The sequence below is a fragment of the Misgurnus anguillicaudatus genome, chromosome 11 (genome assembly GCF_027580225.2).
Source record: "Misgurnus anguillicaudatus chromosome 11, ASM2758022v2, whole genome shotgun sequence".
Lineage (NCBI taxonomy): Eukaryota > Metazoa > Chordata > Actinopteri > Cypriniformes > Cobitidae > Misgurnus > Misgurnus anguillicaudatus.
In genome coordinates this window covers 16,718,731-16,739,615 of record NC_073347.2, presented here as the reverse complement: position 1 = coordinate 16,739,615, position 20,885 = coordinate 16,718,731, and the positions used below count along the sequence as shown (strand labels likewise).

General features: G+C 38.8%; 2 protein-coding genes across 3 annotated transcripts in view; one reads left to right on the top strand and one right to left on the bottom strand.

The window, feature by feature from the left end:
- Positions 1 to 20,885, top strand: part of LOC129416763 (hyaluronan-binding protein 2) — a 304,383-nt gene that overhangs the window by 257,754 nt on the left and 25,744 nt on the right. The gene's annotated exons all lie outside the window — the stretch shown is intronic.
- The window catches only part of LOC141349179 (attractin-like protein 1), a 226,123-nt gene that overhangs the window by 194,050 nt on the left and 11,188 nt on the right, over positions 1 to 20,885 (bottom strand). For both annotated transcript variants that reach the window (XM_073873146.1, XM_073873147.1), the window contains exons 2-7: positions 6,706 to 6,789; positions 5,541 to 5,654; positions 5,172 to 5,291; positions 4,468 to 4,676; positions 736 to 910; positions 542 to 629 (exon numbers count right to left, since the gene is read on the bottom strand). In XM_073873146.1, the coding sequence (XP_073729247.1) occupies positions 542 to 629; positions 736 to 910; positions 4,468 to 4,676; positions 5,172 to 5,291; positions 5,541 to 5,654; positions 6,706 to 6,789 (790 nt within the window). The remainder of the gene's footprint in view (positions 1 to 541; positions 630 to 735; positions 911 to 4,467; positions 4,677 to 5,171; positions 5,292 to 5,540; positions 5,655 to 6,705; positions 6,790 to 20,885) is intronic.

The following is a 20,885-nucleotide window of genomic DNA, read 5'->3' as shown; positions in this document are numbered from 1 at the left end:
TCCTTAAAATATCTTTCTTCATGTTCATCAGAAAAAATACATTTATACAGGTTGGTAACAACATGAGAGTGAGAAATGGACAAAATTTTATTTTGGAGAGAACTATCCCTTTAAAACAGCACCATCTTGCTGAAGGAGTTCCTCTTTAAAAAGTGATAGACAATCCTTAATGCTAGGTTAAGGCATGTGTCTCTCACTTTAATAAGTTACAATGATAATTTAATACAATTTAATACAGCAATATAGGTAATACAGAGGTATACATGACTGACTTTTATTTATTTTACTTTTTAAAAAACATTTATCGGTACCTTCACAATAATTTCAATTGTAAACAGTAGTGGGCACTGTTGCTTAAACATAAAAAAGAAAGTAAAACTATTTATTATTCAACCCAATAGCATTGAAAACGCAAATTATGTTAATGTTTTCTATTGTAAACCAATGATCTAAGCAAATTTGCATATCTACAGCCAACAGCCAAACTACCCACAGAGGCAAAAGCATGGTGATCAGCTAGTGTTGTGTAAGTGCTGCTTACTTTGTAGAGAGCCACAGAGTGTCCATAGCGCGCCATGGGACCACTGTTGATTGGCACTACATCCCATGTGCTGCTCTCCAAATTATAACTGTGAAAAATAGAGAAAGACAAAAGGAGAGATCCATTACAATATGATAGTATATTTGTGAAGTAGAAAATGTTGGTTGACAGTGTCACAAATCTGTATAACTTACTTTATAACCATTTGGAAGGGACTGTAGTTAAAGGTAAAACCTCCAATCACCCACATCAGCTTCTCATGCACCACTGCTTTATGGGAAGCTCGACCTAATGACTGTCCATCAGGCTTCACGTTAGGCAAAAACCAGTATGGCTCAGCAGAAGGGACTTTCAAAGAACAATCTGGACCTGGGACAGGAAAGCGTTAAATAAAAAAGACTACGGAGAAATATATGACAGTAGAGTGACATAAGATCCAGCATGAACATTATAGGATATATGCAGACAATCCTCAAAATATCTTCCTTTGTATACAGGTATGTAACAACATGAGAGTGAGTAAATGATGACAGAATATTCATTTTTGGGTGAACTGTCCCTTTAAGAACATGGTCAATAAATCAAATCTTTCCATTTCCTTCATCTTTAATTCAAAAAGAAAAATAAATCAGACCCTAGCAATATATCAATGAGTTCATGTGTGCAAGAGGATATAAAATGGCTATAACTAAAAATGTACAGTGCTCAAAGTATGTTGTATGTATTTGTTCAAACCGCAAGATTAGTGCTAAACGCAGACGGACCCAAATGAAAGCACATTTAAAAGCTTATTCAATACTGCCAGCTAGTGGCCAGTAAAAGCATTTTAAAGGGTTTCACCATACTGATAGCTCAGGCGTCAATATTTGGTTGTTTAAATAGGTTAAGTAGTTTTTAAAGTGAGTGCCGCATTCAGAAACGTCACATCCATATACATCCACACATTGCTTATAAATGGAATATAAATCTTTATAGAGCTATACCTTCTATATTTTTTGGATATTACATGTACGCATTATGCCTTTATCCATTTACATTTATTCATTTAGCTGACGCTTTTATCAAAATCGACTTACAATTGCTATATATGTCAAAGGTCGCACGCCGCTGGAGCAACTAGGGGTTAAAGGGATAGTTCGGGCAAAAACGATATTAAACCCATGATTTACTCACCCCCAAGCTGTCCGAGTTGCATATGTCCATCGTTTTTCAGACAAACACATTTTCGGATATTTTAGAAAATATTTTAGATCTTTCTGTTGATTAAATGTAATGTTACGGGGTCCAGCAATAGTCCACGACCTTCAAGTCCAAAAATAGTGCGTCCATCCTTCACAAATTAAATCCAAACGGATCCAGGATGATAAACAAAGGTCTTCTGTGGGTAATCCGTGCGGTGTTGTTGTAGAAATATCCATATTTAAAATGTTATTAACGTAACTAACTTCCTTCCGGTAGCGCCGCCATCATGGAGTCTTCCGCATTCAGGATGAGAGCTTACGCAGCGTACATAGTTTCTCTGCTGCTGCACTGTCCCCCCGCCCTCCAAATTTGTCATACGTCACTAAGAAAAGTGCGTACACTACGCTAATACTCTCTCCTGAGTCTAAGATGGTGGCGCTACCGGAAGGTAGTAAATTACGTTAATAACATTTTAAATATGGATATTTCTACAACAACACCGCACGGATTACCCACAGAAGGCCTTTGTTTATCATCCTGGAGCCGTTTGGATTTAATTTGTGAAGGATGGACGCACTTTTTTTGGACTTGAAGGTCGTGGACTATTGCTGGACCCCGTAACATTACATTTAATCAACAGAAAAATCTAAAATATTTTCTAAAATATCCGAAAATGTGTTTGTCTGAAAAACGATGGACATATGCAACTCGGACAGCTTGGGGGTGAGTAAATCATGGGTTTAATATCGTTTTTGGCCGAACTATCCCTTTAACTGTCTTGCTCAGGGAAACAGTGGTGTGTCACAGTGGGTTCGAACCTGGGTCTCTCACACCAAAGGCGTGTGTGCCTTATGCACTGCGCGATCACCACCCACAAAATATAAAAAACTATAAATATAAAAAATTATCCAAAGCAATTTGCAGTGTTTTTTATCAGTATGTGGTTTTTCCAGGTTCAAACCCATGACCTTTTGCATCGCTAACTCAATGCTCTTTCACTAGCATTTTTCTTTTGGAATATTTTTAATCACCTTCATTGCGCATGTATATTTCCCTCATCTTAAATAGAAAACATGTGTATAAGATAGACTTTTTGATGTCTGGACATTACAAACAGGGGTTTAGAAAAATATAAACAGATATAATAAAAAATAAAATGCATTTTACATGTTTATAAGTTTTGACTGCAAATGTCACATACGTAATGCTGGAATTGCCCACTATCTTCTTAAAAATGAACATAAATATTGATGACTCATCTTCGACTCGTGTCAAAGTGCTTTTAGGGCAACAATGTCCTCTTATAATTTATAACGAATCTTTAAAGAGCACAATAAGGGCATTTATGTAGCACATCATGGTTCTCGAGTGTGTTACAAAGGTTACTAGCAATTAATAAAAGACGCTGCCTTTCAAAACTAAATAAATGTTCCTGTAGATTAACTGGTTTAGCACTGCATTAGGCGCACAAAGGTCATGGGTTCAATTCCAAGAGGACACATATGTTAATCAATTATATACCTTGTAATGCACCGTGAGTCACTTGAAAGGCCTACCAAGCGAATCAAATTAGGGCTGTTAATTAGATTAATTACTTATGACGAAAATAACGCGATAACATTTAACTTATACGCACCTGATCAAGCCAGTGGTGGATCGTATCAAAAGTTTAGCATTTCACGTGCTTTCATGCCTTGCCATTTTAATATTTAAGCACAAGACGCGTGGATCTCAATGTTCGCACGCTTTTTAAGAAGTTACAAAAAACAGTTGATGTGCTGCTCGTGACGGCGTGTATCTGACGCCATCCGCATCCTCAAGGCTTTCGACGACACATCGATGTTACCTGAGGATCGGCGTTAAAAGCATGGTAAAACATTCTTGTATTCCGGTCCCTTTTAATTAAACAATTTATTTTATAAACTAAAAGTTGGCTTTACCTTGCGTGTAGAGTACATACGGGGCAAAATTAGCGAATGCGGTGAATAAAGTTTAAATATATGGCCTCGGAATGATCCAAGTGGAATGGATTTGAGGAAGCAGCAGCGTGGATGCAGTCAAGGCTGTAGCTAAAACGCGGAATGGAGTATAATTTATTAGGGGATTCCTCAAGTGGAATGGATTTCATTGACGGCGCTCTGACAAGTGAAGTGAACAGAGTAGACATGCATGTAATTAGAGAAAAAGCGTTTGGGTCCAATATTACTGGTTTTAAATAGTGTGGGTCTTAAAAATAACATTAAAAACATATGTTGATATAACTTCAAATAACTTTTTTAAAGTGTAACGTTATGGAGTATTATTTTACTTTGACTACTAAATTTCTGTATTTAAACCACAAACCTGAAAAACCATGAAAAGCACTGTTTATTTTATTCAGTTTGTGATTTCTCAATTTACATGCAAATATTTATGTGTGATTATGTAATTGCTTAGATTAAACATTTTAATCACTTAACAGCCCTAGAAAAATGTTACCTACTGCATAACCAGCAGGTGGCACTGTTGATGAAAAATATTAACCTACTTTTGAAACAACCGTAGGCCACATGTATCATTGATGACGCACTGTGATATGTTGTCTTGTATATAAAAGAGTAGCTTACTGTATTTTACACAGGTCTGAATTCATGAGATATCCCAAGCATTTTCCAAAATCGGTCAAGAGTGGACAGAATGGAGATGTTTTATTACACAGTAATAGTAATGTGGTAAAACAACTTGTGCAATCCCTGGCTCCTCACCTTGCCAGCTGTCATTGCAGACACAGAGCTTCTCTCCAGTGAGGTCGCAGTATCCTCGGTCAGGACTCCCACAATCATTTGAGCAGTAGGGAATATCACAGGCCTCACCTTTCCAGTATCTCTCACACTCACAGTAAACACTGCTGGGGATTGAGTTGCTGGTAGAACACCTCCCATGACCCGAACAGTTATTAGGGCAGGAGTTTATCCTGTACAGGGTGTATGAAAGAAAAACAAACTCATGAGATTCACTGCAGGAAAGAGTAACATTTGACCAATCAAACTAAATACATTTTAGGCCAATCTAAATGCTTATGCTTACCTGTGTTAGACAAATATAAATCATCTCATCAAATACATTTCTTAACAAAACTAACTTTTATTTATTTTTGCTCATTTCTAATTTCTAAGTTTGTGGCCAGCATTCAAAACTTTCAATACTGTTTTAAAAAACAAGTTACAAGTTGGTTAAATGGTCAGAGTGTACAGAGTTGTAATCTTCCTAAAACTGTATATAAATTATATAGTCTTGTAATTACATTTTTAACACTAGATAATTCTCACACTGTGTTTTATTGTTAACTTACTAGTATTATTAAGTGTGAAAAATAGTATTATAATATAGACATAGTACAACAATAGTAAAGTGTATTAAATAATGATCCCAAATTTGACTCATTTTATGTTTTAACAACAGTACTTACGAATACAAGATGTTGAATCCTGTAAGATTGTAGGCAGCATCACTAAAAAAGTGCAATGTTGCGTATCCAGATGTGGTCACCACCTCTGGGATTGTTTCAGTTTCTGGGACAACTAGGCCACTGGAAAAGCCAAAGTACAAAATAAAATGTACATGGCAAAGACATTGCTACATAAAACAGATTGACAAAAATGCACACCAGTTTGTGTGTGAACACATGCCCACAAAATGCACAGATGCAAATAAACAGCAGAGTTCAATGACAAGAATACTGAAAAAAAAATTGTGTTATGCATTAATTGTAAAAATCTTATTGTTTACAAAAAGATTTATTAACACATTCTGTTATTTTGTATATCAGTGATCTCACCTGAAAACCGCTACCAAAGGTGCATATATTGAGTCTCCATCAAAGACATACATGTGGTCCCAACTGCACTCTGTGGCAAAATGGTTGAACCTCAACCTAAGCACAGCATTTGGGCTAAAAAAGATCCAAAGCACAATAGATAAGCAAATAATAACATACAGTCAGTTGGTTATTACTGCAACATAAACCCTACTATGTTTTTCCGATTTGGACACAAGAAACCGAACACAAAATGCTGATTTAGGAATTTTGGAATTTAAATAAATTGCCTACTGAATAATTTATCAATTATTTTTTATTACGTGAAACCACTGATCTATAACAAAGAACTGGATTGGTCATGATGTCAAAATATTGAAGCTACCATGCCACCATCTTTTTAACAATTTCACAAAATTAGCAGTGTTAAATCAACACTGCTGGTGTTTATGTGAGTAACACCAGACCTAGTCATCCCCATATACACCAGCAGTGTTGATTTAACACTGGTGATTTTACTGTGTAGGACATATTTTTCAAAGCAGTTTAGATAACAACCTAAACATTAGTTAAATTAACATTTAGAATATGGTTAGATTTATAACATAAGGTTTTCTTTTCAAGTATTTACACTTTCGCTCCAAGCAAGATGATGCATGGCAAACCTTGAATTTAAACACAATAAAATGCATAATATAAATAGTAGTTTGTGTTGTAATGTTTCATATATTGAAATGAATCTGTTAACAATAGATATATTTTCATGTTAAAAATTTTATGTAAAAGTACAGTACATACATAAAGGAACATTCGGTTTTAGATTAATCACTTACAATGAGTGGACTCTGTGCAGACACACGTATTCTAATAATATATTTTGATTTTAGGTCACATTTTTTACTTTAATATTAAGGCTTCTTGTCGGTTGGGCAGATACCTATATGGTGATCAAAAACTTTCAGGGGCATCACCTCCTGACGCTAGTGTTCTGTGCGCAATCCAGTCACATACTGAAGAGCGTGTGAATAACCCAGATATCACTTATCTGCAGTGTTTATTGAGAATGATACTAACATAAGCCTTTAAAAAAATCTGATAATTCTTAATGCAGTGTTATTAAAAATGCCAGATAAGTTCAAAATGAAATAGAAAAACAGACCATTTGACCTGATGAAGCAATACTTACAATCCCTCAATGAGCCAAGTACACTTCGTCTTGTACTTATAGTTAACTGGTCCATCAGTGAGTGATCCCGATGATTCTGTCAACCTGCCAAAAAAAAAAACACAAAGATGGCCGTAAACTACAGTGTATCTACAATAAAACTGGACTACATTTTTATATGTCTAAACAATCATGAATTCAGTTTCATTTCAGACTTTGTGCGCAGAAAAGTCAGTGTTTCTTTACCAAGTCCTGGAGCACCCCAGCATTAAAAAATCTTTTTAATCGAATACACTTGCTTCAACCTAGGTCATTTATAAATTGGGTATGTTCGATAAATAAGTCAAGGTTGAGCAAATTATTAAATTCATGGAGGAGGTCCAAAATCAGAATGTGTCATTGCAGGGACCCAGCAAGCAATTTTGGCTAAAACAAGGATGGTCCTCACTGCAGAACATGAGATCCAGGGCGCGGGGTTGGATCTAGATCCAACTCCTCCCACTTTATATACTTTGTTTGTTCCGCCAGATGAACCAGTATATTTGCGTTGTTGGAGCCCGCAATTAGTTGCATCCTGTGGTCGCCAACGTTTGCTCTTATCAGTTTAAGTGTATGTTTGATTAATAATATATAGTCGAGAATGATTCATAATTTAGTAAGTGATTATGTAAGTATGTATTAGTGTAAGGGGAGGTAAGGGAGACGTTCCAGACAGTGATATCACTGAAGGGATATATTTGCGAACCGCTTGGCTGTACATTATCCCACTTATTACACATAAAAACACAAACTTATTTGATATCTTTTATTAGCACATTAAAAAATATGTAAACCATGTTTAGGAAATTTGGTTCCTAATGGCTGTAAGCAAAGACGCGTTAAAACAAATTCAAAGTACCTACAAGATAAACATTCAATTCATTAATTTCTAAATAACTTGCCATATATATGTCAATAATTATGCATATTTATACTGTATACATGCATAGCTATTAAACTGCATGTGGTAAGATTACTCGCAGTAACGTTACCTGAAATGTTTTACTTCAAAACATAGCAAAAACACTTACATTTTACCTTAAAGTCACTACTTTTTTTGTAGTCATAAGTAAAGTTTGTTTTTCTGTCAAAAGAATAACTTAATTTAGTTACAACTCAATGCGAAAATGGCAACGCAAAAACACGGGTATGACGTGTCTCGTGGTAAAACTGCCGACCAATCAAAATGCAGTGGGAAGAGATCTCTGGATCTGAATCCAACCCCGCCCCCTGGATCGGGATCCAACCCTGCCCCCTGGATGTCGTGTTCTGCAGTGAGGCGCTACTGCAAATTTGGGCTGTCAGTGAAAGTCTAATAGACATCGAACTGTACCTTAGGAATAAACGATGCGAATACGTTTAGAACAAAATCAAAGCAAACACCTTGAACACCTGTTGACTTTGCTTACATGAATTAATATAGTACTTCTCCAAGCTATTTTGGCAAAAACGGCATGTAACCAAATTCAAGGTTATTTAGGGTAAAACATAGCCAGATTATATTGGGTCTATACTGCCCTACAAAGCCAAAGCACAGTAACTACGCATTTGGTCAAAATTGAGTTAAGGATTGAAAATGGCTTTGTGAGATCTGTTGTGTCTTGTGACAAAGTTTCCTGGTTAAATTTTGTCCCATTTCAACATGTGTGCAGTAACATGTTTGACGGCTGGTGTAAAAAACTTTAAGGGCATTTTTGCTCGGTTTCAGAATATGCTACTATATTGTTTAAGCTGTGTAAAAAGTCATTTATCATATAAATCGCATATTTTGTAGCTGTGCTTGTGTTTAGGCTTTCTATACTGACACAGGATCTCAAATGCAGGACAGAAAGAGATTTGAGGACAGGGACTGAGATGGATGATCGGAGAGCCTCAGGCAGCTCAGCATGGCACTATCGTGTTTCATGTTTTGTACCCCCTCGTGGGTTTTTTGTTTGTTTAAAGTTTTTTCTGTTTTCCCCCGACATTGTGTGCATTTGGGTTCATTCGTCTACAATTCCTCACACTTATATTATTAAAGCAAACTGAAATCAAGGCACATACCGTGGCAAAGCATAATTTTTGCTTAAGCATTCCTCGCACCAATCCACTATATTTATCTCCTATTTATTTATAACCTATTTTTGCAATGCTGTCTAAGATACCGTTAAGTATAGAGAAATGCTCTAAAAGTAGTTTGATTAAAGTGTATTTAAATTATTACATCCATTTTCCCATTAAGACTTTTTCTGACCACCAACACCTGAACTCTGTCAATGAATGGACTCTTAGCAGATCCAGACACCATTACGGAAATGCGCCAAGGCATTGAAAAGAATTTGCACTTGTTTGTTACCCAACACAAACAGAAACACTCTGACTGAATGTGAAAAAAAGGCTTTGAGGGGTTCAGACATCTTTTAAACACAAGCATCTTAAAGTCTGAGTATAATAGTTGTCTGTTCTACTGCACACAAATAAGTCAAGTTAGCTACAAATAAATCCTTGAATATCAGAAAACAATGTTTTGTGTCCCATAATTCTTTCAATCCCAGTTTACCCACAAGCAGTTTCAAAACACAGTAAGCCCTTAACATAAACCACATCTGGGAGGAGGACCAAACCAAATGAAGAAATTTCACCACGACAACGACAATGTTTGTTGAAACTATTTCGTTCAGAAAGAATGCACTTTCAACAGAATTTATAGTATAGTACTGATCAGATGCCAGTAAAGTAAAGCTGCTTTATTTGAAACATAACTCCTCATTCTTCACAAATGACATCTGAAAATGATTTTTAAAACACTAACTGTCCCTTACACACTTGGTTTAATAACATTTGACATCCGCTTTTATCTAAAGTGAATTCCAGTACATTTAGAAATTTCAAACCCATCTTGTCGTGTTAGCGTCATGCTTTACAAGCTGCGTTGCAGCACACATCTGGTATTCAAACAATAACAATTGCAGCCTTGTTCAATCTTGTATTTCCACAGGCATCTATACTGTACAAATATTTTGTGAAAATGTTCTTTAGTGTGCCTTCAATCCTATAATACAATTAAATAGTACACCTAACAACAAGATCCACAAGCAGTCAAAAGCAGAGACACTGTCATCCAGACATAAACTTTCTTTAACAACTGTGTAAGCTGGATTATTTCTAAGACAAAAGGACCAGCGACCGTCGGTCAGCAGTGGATGATCTCATCTTTAAGACAATGTCACGTCCAATTCTGAACTAAAAGCACTACTGTTACTTCAACAGCACTGCCATTCTGAACAGAGATTGTGTCTCTCCTATATGAGGTGACAGATAGATTTTGTTTACTATATGGGGAGCTGGTCTGCACAGTACATTGAACACTTGGAAAAACACATTTTCATATCCCGTGGTTTATAATTACCAGAAATACCCTGTGCCACATCACTAATGTTTTAATTAGATTAAATTAATTTAATAATTTGAAGCATGTATGCTGCGAGAAAAATGCGTACAAGCTAGCTACTGTACATCTGCTAAAAATCACTTCTTTCTTCATAAAAATGGATTTCCACTTTTTAGCTCTAGTTACAGTATAATGCAGCAGTTTGAGCATACAAGACATCTTTAATGAGCCAAAGAGGGTGCACATCACTCCTCTCTTTGTCAAGTTACACTGGCTTCCAAATTCAAAGCTCTGCTCCTGGCCTTTAAAACCACCACTGGGTCAGCACCCCTTTCACTTCACTTTCCTATGCAGCCTTACGTCCAGTGTCTGCAAAAATAACTAAATGTAATGTAAGGTGGCTACAAAATTACCATTGTGAAGCATCATGGACAATTCGTCCTTGGGGAGGTGTTTCTGTTTGATTTGTTTCTTCCTACAAACTCTCCTTCCTACAAATTGAAGAAATTGTGAAAATGACCCTTGCCCGTAAAATCCAGACTAAAATCTCATAATCTAATAAAAAAGATAATTTCACTTTCATTTCAATCTTTGACATGGACAGTCAATATTAAATATATCAAGATAATATTTTTACAGAATGTTCTTTACATTATGTAGGATGATTTCATGTGGAGAACAGTTAGGTTCTTCAAGCTATAGGTTTTCACATGGGTTACGTATGTTTTTTGCATGTTCATCATATCTACTACATGTGTTTGACATACACAATAGAATGATTTTTATTAAATGACCTTGACCTGTTGCCCCATCAGAGTCAATAGGGGCTGCAAGAGGAGAGACTAATATTTGTAGGTCTTTGACACATAGTCACGGCTCATCGGTTTCCCACCATCCATTCTTTCATCTACAGGGACAGGCATGAAAACCCCACTAGCTTTCACTTTACAGCCACAATGTGGTCAAAAAAAAGTTAATTGAACTCCAAAATGTTCAACCCTTAAACGCCCCTTTCACTACAGCCCCTCAGAGCTGAACAAAATAGATGAAATGCTGTTTATGCTGTTTGCCTGTGGCGCAGATTGACTGGCGAATGACATTGCAGGAGCAATCTTATATATTGTGCCATTAATCAACTGATAACTGGTAAATCAATGTAGAATAAAGAACACAGAATAATCATATTTTATATTTAATCAATTGGTTCATTTTTATTATTGATTTTTGATCTTAGAGGCTATATGCAAACATGCCTCAATCATGTCAATTAAATCTGCCCATGCTGTTTGACATAAATGTGAGGTTTGTCCTAATACCTACCGTATTTTCCAGACTATAAGTCGCATCAATCAAAAATGCGTCATTAAGAGGAAAAAAACATATATAAGTCGCAATGGACTACACATCGCATTTATTTATTTCACAAAATCCAAGCCGAAGAACAGACATTTAATCTGGAAAGGCAAGTTATTCAACTAAACAATAGCACACAGAACAGCAGGCTGAATATGTGTCCGTACGTTATCGGAACATTATCAGTTATTTTCACGATACACAATAGCATACTGAACATCAAGTTCGCAGGCTCGTCAATCCACATCACTGAATCCACTGAATTACATAAATACAGGAGCAGATATAGCAGACTCTTGCAGCTGTAGACGGTAATGTTGTCTCTTGGTTCATAATTAATTAATATTGACTTACAAGTCGCGCCTGACTGGAAAGTCACAAGACCAGCCAAACTATGAAAAAAGTGTGACTTATAGTCCGAAAAATAAAATACAGTACTTTTTTTTCATTTAAATTCACCTCCCAGTGACTTCTATTATTATAAATATAGTTGCAGACAGCCCGGAAATACGGATGTACTAGTGCAACAACCCCAGACAGAGGTTTAATAAAACAAAAAAGTATTTTAATCTGATCTGTTAAGGACAGTGACACATGCAAACACAGCCCACAGTGGGTCTCAACAGTTGTACCTGTGCCCAGCAAAATCGGCAGAAGGATAAAAAAAGAGTAATTGAATAAGGAACGATAATATGCAGAGTTTTTTGTTGAACTTTAGGTGAACCATCTTTCCTTACTCTCCCCATGGTGGACGAGAGAGTGAAAGAGAGAGAGAGAAAGTGAGAGGATTAGGGAGGATGGGTGGAGGATAGACAATCAAAACAAGACCAGTGGTACTGGAAGGTACAACAGCAAAGCACACAAGGTGACCTCACTCAGCTACACTTAATACCCTTAAATCACACATTACCATTAGATACATAGTATTTAACCATGAGAACGTAATATAAATCCTTTCTGCCGGTAGTGTAGAATGTTATTACACACACAAGCACACATGCTAGCAAAAAGAAAAAAAGAAGAACAGCCTCACTTATTCCCTGTGGTTGTGCTTTCTAACATACCTTGTCCATTGACTTTTGATTGTGAACTATTGTAAAACAGACAGCATGCAACAGATGGCAACAGTGTTGACTCCTTTTGTTTTAAATTTACCCTTATTTAACACGCACGCGCACACACACACACACACACACACACACACACACACACACACACACACACACACACACACACACACACACACACACACACATTAAGTAAGTGACAAACCACTAATCAGATCTAAATGATATACCTTATGACAGCTAAAAGTTCAAGAGCCAAATTTACATTATTTTTAAGAAATACATTTATCACGTGCCAGCACAGCCAGTGGAGGTAAGCACAGTGGTTGTTTGTAGGAAACTTTATTAAATGAGTTTCAGTGGACATACATCTGCACAGGGACAGATAATCTAAGATGTTCATGTTGGCATGCATTGGCGAGGCTGGAATGCTACCTTGCTACCGTTGCACTCTGGAGCCGTGGAAATGCATTAAGTGCATTTCGAACATCTGCCAGTTTGATAAAGTAATCTGGGTTTGGCAGATGCCAGGACCATACTACCTGCCAAAAAGCAATAATGCAACCATACATTTGACGGGCAAAATTCCAAGCAGGGCACCTGGAAAATCTAAATACCACCGTATATAAAGTTATTTTAAGTCTCTGAATTTAAGTAAGTCAGGGGAATTATGCATTGTCACAAATTTAACCTTAAAAATTGAAAACTGAAAAAGTTATCAGAAATCTCTTCCTGTGAACATTATTGACTTACCTGACTAAACAGAAGCACCTACAGTACATTAGCCTTTGCAGTATGCAATATTAATGGGTGTGACTTTGAGAAGTGTTCACACGTATGCAATCTGTATTAACAGAATGTATACATATACTATATATAGTATTTTAATATGAAAATATTTATTGTAATAAAATATTACTGTGTATACTAAACTATTACTGTACTACATATTTAAGCAATATCGCTCGAGTAGGAGTGTGATATAGCTCTATATCATCACGGCTGTGATTAGGCCAGAGGCACGAGGCCGCAGGCCGAGTGCCGGAGGCAATCACAGCCGTGATGATATAGAGCTATATCACACGACTCCGAGAGCGATATTGCTTTTATACAACAGTTCGACGGCACACGTTTGAAAAACGAAAAATATGAAAACAACAACGGAGTTATTTTAAAACCCTCTTTGTTTGAGAACTACTTCTTCCGCCACGGATTTGAGGGCGGCCAGAATGACAGGTAAAACTTTCGGCTGCTTTGAAGCTCATAACAACTCAATGGACAGAAAAGCCGTTACTTTATATTACCGTTTCTTGGTCACAAAGTGTAGTTTTAAGATTAGTTCAGTCGAGAATGTATATGTATTATATTTAAATCTGCAGTCGATTAGTAAAGATAGCGCCTGTTTGAACGTTTGCTTAGTGAGATTCGGTACGAATGAGAACAAAAGCATGAGCGGACATCAGTGTTCACTCGCCCCGCTGACCACCGCCCTCTCTGGGCTACATTTCTGACAGAGATACCCTGGCTCTCATGTTGGCCTTGTTTGTTTATGATCGTCAAAATGAGATCAAATCAGCAGTATTTGGTGTCATGATCAAACTATTACTTGTTTTTTAATTCATATTTAGTGTCTTTTGTGTTGTTATTGTTTTGGCGCGAGGTAAAAGTTAATAAAACTACTTGTATAACGTTACTATTGCTTTCTCATTTATTCTTAACGTGATACGAGCACTCGATTATTATTATTAAACGTTGTTCTTGTCAGTACTATATAAAACGTTTTTTTATAAGTGTCAGAGATATGTTTTTGCATGCTGCTTATAAATATACCAGTGGCGATATCTCATAACATGTTTTAATAGTCACATCATGATAAAGTAAATTATCAATGTCCACATTTAAAAGCTGCGGTGCTTACCTGCAGTTCCACGGTGTTTTCGCGTTCTGATAAGAAATATAGCTCCAGAAAAAAAACGAGTGTTTATATTCCTCTTTCCAAGTGTTAATCGTCCACACGATGTGACAAGACATTTCTCCCATTAACTGTAACATAACATCCAATAGCGCTGATCTTTGACGAAATAACTTCTGATTGGGGATTCACAGACTGATTTATGAGCTAGTAAACTAATGAGACAAACGGAGAGTGATTCAAACGGCGCGTCTGTGTTTTTCCATTCAGAGATGAGCCTGCTCAGGACCTCCATTCACTAGGTGGCGGAGTGATACGAAAGGTGAAGCGGTTACAGTGCCGATATCAGCACAATATCGCATAGGTCTTAGCCAGGGGCGTCGCTAGACCCCTTTTACTGGGGCACGTGCCCCAGTGTAAATCAAGTTTACATTTTAGCATTTAACTAGTTTATTCATTTACAAAGACAATCGCGGCAAAACGGATCTATGTGCAATGTAGTTACCCAATTCACGTTTGAAAAAGCGACGCAGCAGTCGCACGGACGCGTGCACGCCTCAATTCATGTCTGCGTCCGCGCACGGACATGAATGGGTGCGCGGACGCGGACATGAATTGGGGCGAGCACGCGACTGTTTTGCCGTGCGCAGCCGCATACAAAGTACACGCGATTGAGTTGGTTTATGAAAACATGACGAGACTAAAGTAAGTTAAGTTTCTAAATAATAATGAAAATCTTATTTTCACCCGATCATTGACGCATGTGATGGACATCAGAAATGTTTTGTGCAAAGCAGGAAAAGGGAAGCAAAAATGAGAGATGATGAATTTAAGGGAGTAAAGGGGTGATTCTCACGAAACCATTTTAACACCATGGCACTAATGATTTTAGCTATAAAATGTGTAATATAGTAATATTAAAAAGCATCAGAATTAACACAATACTGTGTTCTACCTTGCACAATGTGTGATTTCAAGAATTTATAATTTGTCAATTTTATCTCATTTTCTGCTGAAATTCTCATTACCGCAATGCGTCCGGCTGTGTTTGAACATGCGTTATGCTGTAATTTAAACATATTAAAACAAAAATATTTAGAAAAAAAATAAATTGATGTTTTGCTAGACTACTTTAGATGACAGAAAAATAATTTACTGAATATTCATGTATAATAATATTGAAGAAAAATTAGGAAATTGATGTGTCCATGCCTGATGTTCTCATCCTCCGCAACACTTTTTGAGAACAGTTTAAGCACACATACAGCATTTTAATAAAGTTTGATTTTGAGTGACCAAGCAGATGGACCAGTTACTTCAAGATGGCTACCAGGTAAGATCATCTCTTTATATCTTTCCAGTTAAATTTGAAATATTCTCTTGTCAGAATGCTTACATGACATTTTGATTATCATTACCGAAACAGGTAGTTTTCTACATTTTGAAAATTGTTTGATTTACAATTTTTTATGAAAATGTTCTTTATTAAAGTCTAATTATATGCACTGAATAAAGAATGAGCAAAGCCTACGTGGCTTCTCTATTTTTAGCAAAACATACTGGGGTACCTCATCCTCCGCAACACCATTCTCATATACCACAACCATTTAATAGCAGTTGCGGTAAAGAGAACTTCTGTTTCGGAAATGAGAATTTAAGCATATTGTTTATTACATTTAAATATCTCTTATGAATTTAATATAAATTTAAAATGTAATAACTGTTGATATTTTGCTTTATGATGCTTCATTAAAGACAGTCAGCAAGTGAGAAAAAAGCTTTAGCAAAGGCCAGGTTGACAAAGTTCAGGGAGAAACTTAACAGCAACCCAGAATGGCTAGAGGAGTACAGAAGGAAGGAGAGAGAGAGGTTAGGTTTGGAGATGTTACTAGCAGGTGTAATTAGCAAAAAACACACTACAGTGTTAGGAAATGTACATGACAAACACACAACACAACGCAACAAGTCTATACTATATGATGATGTGTACATTCATTTTTTTCTCCCATGTTGTGAGACATGCTAATTTAATGTTATGCTTTCTTTCCACTTTCAGGTATCAAAAACAACCTAGCGATGGCACGCCACGCATCTAGGCGCTGCAACTTCAGTTGGATCACAAGATCCACCAAGTTGGATCCCATTCGTGCCAGCATCTCAGCTACCTGCGACCGCACAACGCGCGCTGTCTCCAGAGTCAGATTGCTGCCTGGGGGCGAGGGACAAAGGGAGACTAAAGGCGGCACCTCCTTTCTGTGCAGTGCATGAGTCACAGACACCAGAGAGGATGGCCTAAAAGCGCCCGGCGCTGTGACAGAAAGCGGGTTGCTGCGCAATTCATTAGGACTGTGCGTTAACCCTTTCCGCCTCTGCTGTCTTCGCAGCATGTGGGTCGTGTTCGAGAGTGGGGGGGGGGGGGCGTGTTGTAGATGCTTATGTGAGGACGGGCCCTGGGGCGAGCAACACAAAACCAACTGAGGAGAAAAATGCTCTGTTTTTGAGCGGCTTCGTTCCGGACGGCAGTCCCCCAGGACCCAGTTTCTTGCATCATATACTGGAGGATTTGTGCCAGGGACTCTTGTGATGCACCACCGGTTCTGGTCCATGAGACAGGGTGGTGAGGTAGGAAGTGGCTCATAGCCTTAGAGCTCTTCACCACTTCCGAGAAATGCTCCGTGATTGTGCCCACCGTGTCACCAAACAGGCCGGATGGAGAAACAGGCGTGACTGTACATGGCCACCATGAGTGGTCTTCGTGGCCCTTAGCGTGAAATCCGTAACCATTCTCAGATCCATGAAGATATTTAGATCCGTGCTGCCCTCATCCAGAGCCTTAAGCACCTGCGCCTAAAAGATCTGTAGGACCGCCATAGTGTGCAATGCAGACAGAGCCTCTCTCGGCGCGGGTATGCTTTTTCGGACAGGTGTGCTGTCATGAGGCTTCACTACCCTCAAAGCTGCGCCACACCATCCAAGGAAGTGGACAAGGGGCAGAGGTGAGCAGCCACAGCGTCCTTGATGGGGGGAATACACAGGTAGCCTACCTAAGAAAAAAAATGGGGGGAGGGGTAGCCCACGCTTTGGTGACTTTCCTCCGAGCATCAGCGGGGCGGCCTGAGTAAAGAAAACAAAAGTCAAGCTTGCTTCTCTGGGGTTCTTGTGGGGTGCTCCACTCAATCTCCAAGTCCTGCACGACTTTGAAGAGAATGCGCACCAGTTCCTTGTAGAAGGATGGCTGTGTGTCTGATGCACCACGTGGAGCCTGGTCCCAGTCTCCATCCAACGATGTCAGAGACGTCTCATCTTCCTCCGCCGGAAACCCAAAGGAAACAGACCTGGCGGCTCCCGGTTCAGGACACAGGCTCTCGGTGACAAATTGAACCGGTTGAGCGAGGGGAGGACGACCACCAGCGGCTCTTTGCCGGCAGTGGGACACTGCAGTAAGAAACCTCCAAGGGCGATGTTGAGCCGGGTCCTGAGCACCTTCATCGGGAGATCCTCACAATAAGGGACACCCTGAGCCAACAATTGCCGCCTTTGGGTGGAGAAGCCCCAAGCAGAGCACACAGAGCTCGTGTGAATTGGGTGGGTCGATCAGACCTCCCCACCACAAGCAGATTTGCGACATCCCGGAACACAGAGAGGGCTGCTTACATTTCAACCTGAATTCAATTTGCTGCCTATGAAGTCTGTCCTAAAGCATTTCTCGGAGCTGCCATTATGCAGCCAAAGTCATTGTCTCATAAGACAGCGAGGGAACAAGTCAGCTGTCTAAACTTTCGGATACAGCCTCTCTCTCTCTCTCTCTCTGTCTCCCTCTCTCTCTCTCTCTCTCTCTCTCTCTCTCTCTCTCTCTCTCTCTCATCGAAACAGATACAGAATGGTAAAAGGTCAGAAGACCAAATCATATCCAGCAAGGAAATATTTTTCATCTTATTTACACAAATGTTTTGTGATATCTAGCTGACATTAGCTGGCCATTTCTCAATCCGATGGCTGCAGCCTTCAGAGCTCGCATTTGTAGGCAGCATATGTCATCAAGACCATATTATTTCAGTATGTTAAATGCATAAATGGGGACTTAAATATGACACAAAGGAATATTAATATAAGCCTTCCTGTTCTCATGTTTTTTCTTTAATATTTTTTTCAAAGACTACACAATAAAACAGTTTTGAACTTGAACGCATGATGCTGCAAATATTATCAGAGTTTCTACTTTAAAATTTGTTTTTAACAAAATCTCAGGCTAGTATACGTATTCTCATTACCGAAATAATTAACCTCATTTCCGAAACCTATGTATCATTACCGCAACAGATTCTTATTAAATGTTAATTTCATTAATAGAAGCATAATACTTTGATTTTAAATGCATGTGCAGAATCTCCAAATTATGTTCTTTCAGGTTTGTCATGTCATTTTGAAAATGTGTCAGGTTTCTTCGAAATATATAAAAAAAATAGTTGTAAATTGTGGAAGGTGTTGCGGTATATGAGCTAAATAAAACAAAATAAAAAAAAACGTTAAATTTAAAATAAATATTATTTCAGAATTTCAATTTACTGTGCATGACTATTAATAAACAATTTTTAAAAATGTGAAAATATATTAGCTTTTCTAACAGTGTTGATGTTTTGTGACTGTTGCGGTAATGAGATTTTTTAGGACTTATTTTTGAAATGATGTTACAAAAAGTGTTAAATGATAAGTAAAAGTTTTTAAATTAATGTTCCCATATACTTCAGACTTTGTTTCTAATGTCTGGTGGAAAAAAAAGTAAATTTAAGCAATTTTTACATTTTCATGCTTGACATTTTTACAACCAAGTTTTCGTGAGAATCACCCAAAGACACATAACATCTTACCCTGTCAGGGCTTAAACATTAGAGGGAAAATCTCAGGAAAACGTCTCGGTTACGTATGTAACCCTCGTTCCCTGAAGGAAGGGAACGGAGACGTCACGTCGTGACCGACGAATTGGGAACCGCTTCGCGGGTGACCTATCTACTTCGAGAACTATCAAAAACGCCAATGAACTTGGCATGCAGGTATTTGCATAATGCCGGCGCCGCCCCGCCAGGTGCGTATATAAGGCGCAGGTGCATAATACCAAATCAGCTATATTATTGCTGAGAAGCCGAGCAACAGTGCCCGGCCTGAACAGCAATGGAACAGCAAACTGTGGCGACGGGACGTGACGTCTCCGTTCCCTTCCTTCAGGGAACGAGGGTTACATACGTAACCGAGACGTTCCCTTTCAGTCGGTCACTACGACGTCACGTCGTGACCGACGAATTGGGAATCCCTACCAAAACGCCACTGCAGCTGAACCCTTCCAGTGCCTGCAAAAGCCCTCCGCCCTCCACATAGGGGGCGGAATCTAAGGCGAAATGCAGAAGGCCGGTCACTACCTGTTCCTTAACCCACGATAGTGAAGCAGCGAACTGGGAGAAGCGTCTAAACTGAGCGGAGCTAGAACACTGCGGAAGCCATCCCCTAAGAAGGTTAAATGGATGACATAAAAATATATGAAACAACCGACAGGTTGCTCAAATAAAGTCTCTAACAGTACATGGTATGTTGAGAGGTGCAGAGCAGGCTCTGCTAAGGAAAAACGTGGAGGATTAGAACCCCACGGACTATACACACAAATGAACCCCACGTAGGGGACAAATGTGGACGCCTAGCCTACACAGGTTTACAGAGAATACATCAGTGATAGGTTGACAGCGGATGCTCCGCAACACCAGCTATCAGGGCGGTGGAGGAGAGGCAAAAACAGTTTTTTAGACGTTTTTGCCCCGATGGCCTTCCATAGTGGTGCAAATGTGCAGCACCAAAATAGAGGCTCCAAGCCGACACACGAGCCGACCCTCGGCATTCTTAACTAGTTAGTAGAAAGAACCCGAGTGGAAACCGGTTCGACACGAACACTATAGAATCTTGTGAACGTATTAGGTGTCGCCCAGCCTGCAGCTCTACAAATATCTGTTAGCGAGGAACCGCGAGCCAGTGCCCAAGATGATGCCACACTGCGTGTAGAGTGGGCACGTAAATTAAATGGACAAGGCACATTCTGCTTTTGATATGCAAGGGCTATAGTATCCACAATCCAATGGGACATCCTCTGCTTGGTGACAGCTTTTCCTTTCTGCTGACCACCGTAACAAACAAAGAGCTGGTCTGAGGTCCTGAAACTTTGCGTCCTGTCTATATACACACGTAGTGCACGAACAGGACATAACAAAGCCATGGCTGGTTCTGCCTCCTCCAAAGGCAGTGCTTGGAGATTCACCACTTGATCTCTAAAAGGAGTGGTGGGAACTTTGGGCACAAAGCCGGGCCGGGGTCTCAGTGTTACGCTGGATGCAGCCGGCCCGAACTGAAGGCACGATTCATCGACCGAAAATGCATGAATATCCCCTATCCTCTTAACAGAAGCCAAAGCAAGGAGAGT